This window comes from Gasterosteus aculeatus, chromosome 14 (genome assembly GCF_964276395.1).
Source record: "Gasterosteus aculeatus chromosome 14, fGasAcu3.hap1.1, whole genome shotgun sequence".
Classification (NCBI taxonomy): domain Eukaryota; kingdom Metazoa; phylum Chordata; class Actinopteri; order Perciformes; family Gasterosteidae; genus Gasterosteus; species Gasterosteus aculeatus.
Window position 1 is genome coordinate 8,180,331 of NC_135702.1, and position 10,744 is coordinate 8,191,074.

General features: G+C 43.7%; 1 protein-coding gene across 2 annotated transcripts; it reads right to left on the minus strand.

Annotated features, from left to right (window-relative positions):
- Positions 1-468: 468 nt before the first annotated feature.
- On the minus strand, positions 469-9,938 carry antxr1b (ANTXR cell adhesion molecule 1b). Of its 2 annotated transcripts, XM_040198393.2 has the most exons (18): positions 9,492-9,938; positions 7,737-7,808; positions 7,587-7,658; positions 7,361-7,442; positions 7,203-7,236; positions 6,908-6,987; positions 6,408-6,476; positions 6,238-6,318; positions 6,068-6,128; positions 5,771-5,869; positions 4,846-4,915; positions 4,693-4,771; positions 4,291-4,386; positions 4,156-4,197; positions 3,918-4,010; positions 2,729-2,887; positions 1,953-2,033; positions 469-1,402 (listed from the first exon to the last, which is right to left on the minus strand). In XM_040198393.2, exons 1-18 carry the CDS (start codon positions 9,644-9,646, stop codon positions 998-1,000), a joined length of 1,830 nt encoding a protein of 609 aa, XP_040054327.2. In that variant the 5' UTR covers positions 9,647-9,938; the 3' UTR covers positions 469-997. The 2 variants fall into 2 exon arrangements, with proteins under 2 accessions (XP_040054327.2, XP_040054328.2); XM_040198394.2 differs by lacking the exons at positions 7,737-7,808; positions 9,492-9,938 and having other exon boundaries at positions 7,537-7,652.
- Between the last annotated feature and the right edge of the window lie 806 nt (positions 9,939-10,744).

Sequence of the window (10,744 nt, forward strand, 5' to 3'; positions counted from 1 at the left end):
TTTTAACTAGAAAGTACACTATATTCGTCCTCCATGTGAATTTAAAATGTAGATGCCAGACATCAAGAAGTACCACAGCTCACACGTTGACTGCTCGTACTAACAACTAATAACTTTAATAATGCCTCCGTCTCCATGTAAGTCCTGACTGATCGTGCACACTGGACCGATTCCATGACCGGCTTAAAAGCAGCTGTTGTTCGCTATCGCTGATGCATCACTCTTAGTAACAGTTAAAACTATCATTCTGTTGATTGACATTCTGTCATTCCGGCAGCTAAATAGTTATCAGGGTGGTTTTCCAGAAGTCAATTTTATAAGTAACTTAAATGACAAACAGCCAACACTTCTTGCAGACATCTGTATATTTGAAAAAACTGAATCCTGAGTAAATTATGTTTTTAATATCAAGCGTTGGGCTTTTCTCCCAGTGACCCAAAAAAGTTAATCAAATGAAAAGTGCTATTGTCCATGGAAATCAGATATTTAATGTAACATCATATAAATCTTTTTGTGATAATGAATATTCCTTTGCAAGATAAACGTTTTTCAAGCTTGCCAAACAGATGTTCATGTATAAAACACATGAAGCAGTTCCTGAGCCGCTGGATTTTCTGCTGTTTGAACTCAATGACTTTTTGAAGCACACTGCAGCAAAATATCAATTTTAGATGAAAAGACCGAAATCAGGCAAAAGGCTGAAATGCGAGTTTGTACGTCTCCATAGCACACTGCGACGCTCGATATTGGCTAGAAGTGTCCTTAAAAAGTGAATACATTGCTTAGCGCCAATAACATTTAATAGCCAAAGCTGTGCTCACTACGCTAAACAACCCATTTCTAGACTTTTATAAAAAATAAAATGGCCACACTTCAGACGGAGATCAGGCGGTGCGGAAGTTGCATCGCCAGCTGCAGCCTCCCGAGACGTGACGTCATACATTCCCTCCTCCGGGTCTCCATCCTTCTCCTCCACTCCACTCTCTTTTCATACCCTTCAGTAATCCTCCTGATCGGGGCGCGGTGGAGGCCGTGACGGGGGTGGCGCCCTACACGGAGGGGGCGCGCCCTGAGGAGGCGGCGGCAGCGAGCCGGTCGGCGGTGGGGGCGCACAGGTCGAGCTCGAGTTCGCAGGTGGGGGCAACGCTCTGTTTGGAGCAGGCGTGTACCCGGGAGGTGCGGCGATGGTGGAGGAGGGGAAGGGGGAGGAGGAGGAGAAGGAGAGGGGTGGGGGCGCGGACGGCAGAGGGGGAAGCGTTGAAGTCGGGGAGGGGGGCAACTCCTCTGAGGGACAACGCAGGTAACCGTGGGGCAAGGTGTAGACGGGCGTGGAGGGGCGGCTGTAGATGGGATAGCGAGCGGCACGGTGGGCTCGGCTTCGGGTGAAGTTCATGCACTTTCCCTGGAGCGAGAAGAAAAAACCATGAGGTCACAGGTCGCTGTTGATGCTTGTATTTGACCTCGAGTGTGCAACGCAAGAAAATAACAGTGAATCCGTAAAGACGGGAAACTGCATCACTGCATCTGCTGTGCTTTCAGACAGATGGAAAAAGGAGTGGATGTCATGGAAGGAAACGGGATTGTTGCCACTCGAGTCGAAGCTGGAACCTTCTGCAGACAGAGCGTTGGTCCTGACCACACTGCAGAGGTTTTTACCTTTTCTCTACTCACTTTGTCACTCGAGAGTTTGCTGCCTGACGTCACTTTGATGCAGCTTTCACTGTTTAAAAATGTTCAGTTGATGGAGTAAGTGTAACTAATTGACTTCACATTGGCTTCTATTATGTTCTTTGATCCCTCATTTCCAGAATTAATGAAGTTGGGTCATTCTCACACAGTGTGCAAAAACGTACTTGTATGTTGTACAGAGATGATGCTTTTTTGTCATGTTTGCATCAAGGAAATCAGGCCGTGGCTTTCCACCCTCTCCGGCCTGTCGACGTATCGCTCACCTTGTCCCCGGGATGAGGTCGCATCACGGACACTCTGTCGTAGCCTTTTCTCAGGAACACACACAAAGCGTCCAGTTTGCCCTGTCGAGAGAGGAGCACAGATGACTGCACGAGTAAAAACCTGCGTGTTGCACCAGGGATCTCTTGACATAACTTGCTGCAGAAGTGCAGCAAAAGCAGCTGAGTTGACTAACAAGCAGAGTTTGTCTGTTTCTTTGTGGCTCTCTTTGGCTCTTGCATGGGACGCCTTGTATAATAGAGATGAACAAAGCGTGTATTTGGTTAGAAATAACACTCGCTCACCACATTCCATCTACCGGGGTTAGCTCAGTCCATGTCTGGTTCTGATTACCCTCCATCCAGCTGACTAATGTGTTAGGAAAAACTTTTTATTAACTATTTCCTGCTCATATGTCATTCACAAAAAAACTTATATGTTTAGATTACTGTGGATGGGCGGCTGCCCAAGGAAGCGTCCGTTTTAAAACATCTGGTACGTATATAGAAATCTGTATCTTACATATGTTTACAATATGTGATCATTAAATACATTCATAGCAGTTATACAGTTCTGCGACAACTGAAGCAAACTGAGTACAAACCAAAGAGGTGGATGAAAAACAATTCAATTCTTTGTCGAGAATTTGAATGTCAAATAATGATAAATAAAAAAATACATATTACATAGCATTATATGGTCAGGTATCAGATAATATGCAAAAAAAAAAAAAAGTCCTGAGGGAACAGCACAATTATGTAGGGAATAGCTGGAGCACCTTGATGGGCGAGTACCACTTCTGTGGGCGGGTAGACTTGTGCGCGTTGTAATAAGGCCGCGGGGGATCGAACTCCTCTTCGGGCATCACAACCCGGGCGTTTTTGGCCTTTTCCAGTTTGGCTCCTTCTTCAGTGGAGCCTTTGTCTCCCCATCGGACCTGAACAGAAACAAAAACTTTCAGCACTGTGCTGCTATTGGTGACAAAAGGAAACAAGCCCTTTAGAGTTAAAAATTAGTACAAAATAAGAAGGTGGATGAACATAGGCACTGTATTGTTTTCATTGTGAGAATGTTAGCATGCTGACGAGTAGCTCAAAACACACGTGTACCTCACAGAGGCACTTTTAAACTTGGAAATAATCCTAAATTGTTATTTAATTATTACGAGACAATTAAATTACATCCGCTGACTGTGTTAGCTCCACTAGAATCCATGTCTTTTTTTTACCAATGCATCTGCAATAAATTACTGTAAATGATGTAACATAAACATCTTACTGCTTCATGTATACATAATAATCACTCTTCCAGATGTTAGCCTTTCTACATTGAGTTTAATCAAACGCAGCAAAAGACCCACTACTGCAGACAAGAACCACTAAAAGAGCATCAGTAAATGTCAAAAACGCTCCGTCGCATGCAGAGTGAAACCAGCTCTGTCAAAACAACCGTGGATCTTCATAACTCATGTTAACGCCCTTGCAGCTGCAGCAGAGAAGCCATGTAGGCTTCAGCTTGGCAGAGAAAGTACTTAAACGAAGTTGTGCATATTTTCCGTTGCTCTGTTTGGAGTCGGTGCCGCTTCAAGTTAACAGCAGAGGTTCCTCTGTGGACTGAGCTGACTCCCGTCTCCTTGACCGTCCTCTTGGACCACGGACACATCTGTTAACCTGCAGATGTTTCTGTCTCAGCCCGTCCACGTAGACCGTCAGGTAGCTCACATGTGTAACGGCCTCCACTTCTTTAATAACCGCCTATTGACGTCATGACTGAGCTTTTTTCTTTCTCTTTCCTTTTTCCTTCTTTTCCTCAGATGAAATCGAGAGGACTCTTTCCTTTTCCACTCTCTCTGGAGCAGCAAAGCCCAAATCTTTTGCACAAGCTCGAATGCTGAGCTGAATGTTGACCACTAAGTTTCATTGCATACACATTTATTTGCCATCTGGGTTGGCAATCTCTCCTCTTACCTCCATCCTCTTGATACCTCCGACTCCACGTCCTCCGTAGTACGAGGCGTCCACTGTGGGCCACCTCTTCTTGGGGAAACCATCTTCGTCATCCTAAAGAAGAAGGAAACAGTATTACTTTGAGAGTAAAGCAAATCGATCATTCCGTAGCTGACAAGCAAATGTCTTGTGCTACACAAACAAGTTAGTGACGATCGTAAAAGGAATGAAAAAGTGAAGAAAAAATTGAACCGCCTACAGAGAGGTCCTCTAGTTCTGCAGCAGGTGGCTCGTGGATGACCTGCAAGCGTAAAAAAGAGAAGTAATGATTCCTGCTGACATGAACACATTTGTATGGTCTTCACTCTGAGGCGATCCAAGATGGCCGCCGTACCACGGTGCAGCAGAGAGGCCAGAACCACCACAGCAGAAGGATGGTGAGCAGGAGCAGCAGGATGAGCAGAGCTATGGCCACAAAGGTCCCGTCGGACTGGAGGAGAAACGGAGTACGGAAAAACATCCGGGGTGAGTCCTCGGGGCGTAAAACCTGCACGAAACTTCCCTCAACCTCAAGTTGCTCCCTGAAAACGTTCGTGTTTTTTCTTTTTCTTTTTGGTGATATAATCTTTAAAGAATTATCATACTTGTTTTGTATGAGTGCAAGTTTCATTTTTCAACCCAAACCAGATATGTATTTTTTGATGACTGGTCATCACGTAGATCCATGTTATTTTAACTCCATCAGGGTGACATACTGGCTGATGCGCGGGCTCAGCTTTTCGGTTGTTCTACTTACGCAGGTGACAGCAGTAATTGTGACGGAGCTGGATACGAAGCTCAGGCCATTGTTCATGCTGACGTGAAGGGTGGCAGACCTGCAGGAATGGGTTTAAACAAGCTTTTATGACCCGCACTCCCCCGTGTTGAGACAGTAACAGAGATCACTTACGTTCCCTCTTCTTCCAGCACAGGAGCTGGGCACAAAAGGTAGGTGTCTCTCACAACCAACGGTCTTTTCACTGCGGAAATAGAATTGGCACGAGAAATTGTACCACAATACTCTGTGATGAAAGGTGCGTTTAAATCATTAGTGAAAGGGAAAGCTGTGAAAGTGAAGCGAAGGAGAGATTTGACTTGATTTTTCTCAACCAGTCCAGAAACTTTAAAATTGTATTTTTTGTTATTGAACCCTTAGGCTTCCTCTCCTTATGGAAATCGAGGGAAAAGGAAGGAGGGTTGTGGTTTATTTACGCTGGCAGAGTAGAGTGTCTAGTGTGTGCAAGACGGTGCTCGTCGCTGATGAGATCCACATTCCCCTTCAGACATCTGAGAAGCGCTGAGCGTTGTACCAGCTGATTCACAGAAGGGCAAGATGGAGTTGATGGGTTTTTTTAGGAGGGGGGGGAGGGGGGCAGCTATTTAAATCCTTTCAAGCCATAAAGAGCTGCTCTCCCTCCACCCATCTGGCCAAAACACACTTGGAACAATAATGTTGATGGCTGCTCAGTAAATAGTTTGGATTTGCACACTTGGCATGGGGCCTATTTTCCCATCCAGCAGACACAGAGCAACATTAGCAGTAAGAGGAAGTCCTATGTTAGCCAAACTAATACGTATAATACAGTATTTGCTTTTTTTGGTCTCCACCGAGCAAGAATCCAAGTTTAAGTTGTAAAATACTCCCGTTTTCACTTTTTAGTCACTTACTTGTTAATGTTATGTAGATATGTTGCTACGAGTGACTCCTTTGAAATAACACACATTGATTTGACCTTTTGTAATTATAAAGATGAAGATAGAAAAATACAGTTTAAGTCACACAGTTTAAATTAAAATGTTCTGAATTCTAGTTAAACCCTGGAATATGTACTTACTCAAAGTAACTGTGTCATTGATGCGAAAGCTGCAGAGAACTTTCTGTACGTCTCGCGCGTGAAGGAAACCATTTCCTTTAACAACAACCTGGAAGGACTCTGAAGTGGGATCAAATGCACCATGTTTTATAGTTTATAATAATGCTGGAGGCCAAGTCACATGTATTTCTGAACAATATTTAGATATACTGTGTATACTATCCATCTATGTAACTTTCAATTGCAGTGTTCACACTAAAATAAGCATGATTCAGTATGATATTAATAACACAGGTGTTGTCCTCCGTGCCTCTTTACCTCCTTCACAGATGATGGACGGCTCTACAGCCAGGATCTCAATGCATGATCGCTTCAGGATCTGCAAGGTAAAAGTAATACAATGACAAGCTGAACCGAACGGTGCAGAACATCCAAACATCCAATGAGGCTTTTTAATCATCGTCGTGGGATGCTTGCGTCTCGCCCACCGAGTCAATGACCCCTTGTAGCGCATCGAATCCGTCGTTCACCGGGAAGACGTGGTCCTTGCTGTCAGCTATCGTTGAAAGCTGACGATACATGTGAAAGAATGGTTATCTTGTTTTCTCTCTCATTCATCGGTTGGTTCGCTGGTTTATCGGTTGGCGGATCGATGTACCTGGGTTTCATTAAAGTCTTTAACGCCCACACAGTACACAGTGGCGCCCAACTGGCGTGCTCTGCCTGCCTGAGACGAGCAAGCAAAAAACAAGCTTCTGTAAAATGATGGATGATCAGTTAATCACAGAAGGAGGGAATAAGTATTTATTGGCCGTACACGTTGATGCTTTTTTTCCAGTTGTGGACACACCTCCACCAGTAGTGTTTGCTGGTGCTGTGACGATGTCACGGACGGCGCTGTGACCTCAAGCGCGGCGAGTTTGCAACGCAAAGACAGCGACATTTCTGCCGTACCGCAGTGGGGGTTTTCCCTTTTAAGATCTCTAGTGTTCTGTGTTGTTTTCAATTAACAATGTGAGGGGGGAAACCAAGCAATACAACATACAACGCGTGATTACATGACTATTGCAGTATGTGTTACTGGTTTGAGAAAAGTGAGGCTGGTGCGTTAACTCAATGGATTATGTAAGTTACTTTGCTAAGTGGTATTCGGGTCACCTCTCTTTGTGCCAAGTCAAACTGCTCCTCCCTCAGTTCACCGTCAGTCAGGGCAATGATGACGCTCGCAGTCCGGTAACCTGAAAGTTCAAGCCGGATCTCAATTGAAAAAATGCTGTTTGAATAATGAGAAAAATTCAGTGAAATACGCTTTTATTGTATATTTCCAAAATGTTTCCAGAAAAATTGTGGCGTGATGGAAAATCTTCTGTTAGTTATGTCTTAATGAGTGTACCACACCAGTCCGCTGGTAGAAGGAGTGATTAAGTGCTAAAAGGGAACATTTTCTTCTCACCATATCCAGTCCCGTAGTATATTTGCTCGCTGGCCTGAAAGGGAAGTTTAGAGGCGTCAGTGACTATAAATTTAAATGCACCTCATTTAAAAAAAAGGTTAGATGCCATACTGTTGGGTAAGTAGGATCGGTTTCCCTTCGACTTAACAGATGCTTACTCTCTGAAAACCTCTGTCCATGAAGGTGTCTCCACCTGTCTGCACCATGTTCAGCTCCTCCAGTCCAGCCCGGATCTGCTCTCTGGTTATTAACGTCGTCCAGAGAATAGAAATGTGTATTACATGTAATGGAAAAATGATTTAATTCAATTGAATATGAGAAAACGTAAACTGACGTGCAAATAAAGGTGTTAAGACGCTTGACTAAGGCTGTGCATGTATGCACCTGTCTTCTGTTAGTGGCATGAGAATCCGTCCTTCTGTTGAAAACACAATAAAAGACATCCGCAGCTGAGGACTGAAAGAAAAAGAAGATGAGTTATGTTTTGCATTCCATCATTTTCTCTTTGAATTTGATGTTTCTATGTGGACCCACCTGATAAACTTGTGAGCCAGATGGTCAACGAAGTAATAAATCTCAGTCCAGTAATCTTGCACACTGCCAGACCTAAAAGAGAGGACTTTTCTAAAATGTAATAAGATAACTGCAGAAGTCCTAAATGACCTTAGAGGTTCTAACGTTTCCAGCGTTCTAACAGTTTTAATGAGATAATATCCCCACTTTGCATCTACGCTGCACACATTACAACATGCACTGCGGTTAAAGAAAATGGCAAAAATCTGTTATTTTTCACTGCAAATTACTCCAAATATGTTGAGTTTCATTCATCATCATTTAATACAAATTAAAACGGAATTTACAAAAATGCCATATATGCTATTTACTGCATATATGGCATTTTTGCTTGAATGAAATCATTTAAACGATCAATTGACTGTGAGCATAGGTGCTAATTATGAATTTTAAATAGCCAAACTATGGTCCTTTCTAGTTTTAGGTTGGTTAGGTTAGGTTTTGTGGTGGTCAATGTTCAAGGAACTATCAGCATATTCAATGTACTGTATTATGAATGAAAAAAACTGAAAAGCGCCATGTCATTGAGCTTAATGCCAAGTAGTGAAAAACAGGTACGTACTGAGAAAAAACAGTCGGAAGAAGAAGAAGCGCAGCTTTTGAAGTCAGAAATCAAAAAAGATTCATGTGGAAAATATGCAAAACCTCTTCTCATGCTGCACTTCTTCTCTTCTCCTCCCTCTCTTATGTTTTCGTTTATCCTGTGATGTGAGTCGCAGCGTAGAGACAGCCAATAACTCTGGATCATTGGAACATCTGGCTCTAATGGAGAAAGGGTTCTGCAGACCGAAGTCGGGACTAGATGTGGGCTCCTGCAAGTAAAACGCGGCCACGCTTCGACAAGCGGATTCCTTTCGGTGCCCTTTATCATTGAAGTGAATGCATCAGCACTTTGTAAATGAATCGGCGTTTTTGTCCTCCTGTACTTCTCCTAAATTATAGGTTGTTTTTTTTCATAACTGTTGAGAGAGAGTTGACTTAAGTGTAGTTTTCATGCAGGAGGACATGGGCCAGAATAACAAAAACACCACACTGACACAAGATATGACGAGTCCTCTTCAGGAGCTTCACATCACAACAGTTTTATGCGCTCGTGTCTGCACTCAAAGGCCACGACAGTCTGTAGAAATCTGCTGCGATCTTTGGAAAAGAAGATGACACGGCCAAGTAACTGATTGATTGAAAGAAATCTACTAGTGTTTTTATAATGGATTCATGGTTTTAGGTCATTTTCCCACCAAAGTGGAAAGCATTCTCATTTCTCAGTGCATTTTTTTGAATTTGAGTTTTGCTTTTTTGAAACTGTTAAAAGGAATATTTTTAATTTTGAACTGTTGGTCAAACTAAACAAGACATCTGGCGACTTTGACTAGGACCTGTGATTAGCACACTTCACTATTTATTGGAATCCCCAATGAAAAAATCAATAATTAGAGTAGTTTGTTGCAGGGCAGAATGAAAAATAATTACTACGTTTTTTGGAGTCAGTTTACTTCTCAGTCAAATAATCCCCAAGAAGAAATCACTGGAGGTTTACATTTTTTTTTAGTAAAGGCCGTATCTTGAGCCACGAGAAACCCCCAGATCTGATAACTGAACCAGTGTCTTTATTTCATGCAAGTGGTCCATTAGTGTCTCTGCGGATGATTCAGAACGTCTTCCCTCCAAACAATCTCGGATGAGTCCTGCACCAAAAGCAAAAGTAGCATCACTCACTTGTCCAAAACAAAGTACAGATCAAATCCCCCGTAGCAGGACGACCCGGCCTCCCTGCTGTCCTGGATCTGCCCGCCGCCGCCGGCCACCAGCACGGCCACCAGCATGCCCAGTTCCACGCCGAGCAGGACCTGCCTGCACCAGCACTGTGACATCACCCCGGGCTTAAGAGAAAGCACCAGCTCCACCGAAGACGAGGTGAACACAAAACCTCTCCAGGTTGGAGTTTTTCCAGCCGCTTCCCCTGCTCACAACGCACCGGAGCGGTCGGCCATGTCGTGCAGGCTGCTGTCCGAGGCATGAAACGCTCCTCTTGGGGGTCCGCGTCCCATCTCCTCAGCAGCAGTTGTGTGCTGAGGAGGAGTGAAGCTGGTTGGAGTCTTAGTCTCCTTCCCTCTTTCTCTCTCTCTGTCTCTCTCTCACGCTCTCTCTCCTCGTGGAAGTCTTCTAGCACCCATGAGCATCAACAAAACGACAAAGAAAAAAGTTTTAGTGGGTGATTCAGTGTGTTTGTCACCCTGCAGCTTTCACCAGATGTTTTTCTCTGTAATACATTATTATTTTTTCTTTCTTTCACTTCCAAGCTCATTGTGGATTCAGCACCTGGAGACCAGTGCCGCTCAGTGGTCAACACGAGCAACATGCAGGTCACCATGTTGGTCCTGTACAAGAAATGAACCACTGTGAACACCGGAATAATGATGTGTTGAATCGCTTCATGTAACACTTTAGGAAAGTAAAATGATCAACTGTGAGCGCCAAAAAGCACTTTGGATATTATACAGCCTGACATGTTGAAGAAAAGTCAGCGGTGCTGGTATGTTACCTTTGGACGGAGCAGGTAAACCGGTACCCTCCTGCTTCCAGGGTTTATGCCTAATCTACGCTAATCCCCTGCTGACTGCCGCTTCATACTGTACACAACGTGCCAATCGGAGAGATCAATCTACTTACTCTCTCTTATGGAGCGGAACTGTGTTCCTTCTATTTGACTTTCAGTTGAAGCCTCTGTTTGCAGAACCTTGCTCGAAAATGTCCCATTTAACCGATTACCTCAGCCACAAGGCCTAATTAGATAATGTCTTTCTTATGATGAAGGGAACACTTCATTTGTGAGATTTCTGAAAGAAACGTATTGGTCTATTTGGCCAGCTCATGTCTGTAGGATGGAAAATGTCAAACTATTCCCTTCAAAAGTTGCTGCTTTTGTTTATGCCACAAATATAATACATCAAAATTAAAAAATACTGTTG

Bases quoted from the DNA above. Each gene is read 5' to 3' on its own strand.
- antxr1b (XM_040198393.2), bottom strand. From the start codon at position 9,646: ATGTCACAGTGCTGGTGCAGGCAGGTCCTGCTCGGCGTGGAACTGGGC. The intron at 6,988-7,202 runs GTGAGAAGAAAA...TTGAACTTTCAG, and splicing joins ATACTACGGGACTGGATATG to GTTACCGGACTGCGAGCGTC. The intron at 4,198-4,290 runs GTACGGCGGCCA...TTACGCTTGCAG, and splicing joins GGCCTCTCTGCTGCACCGTG to GTCATCCACGAGCCACCTGC.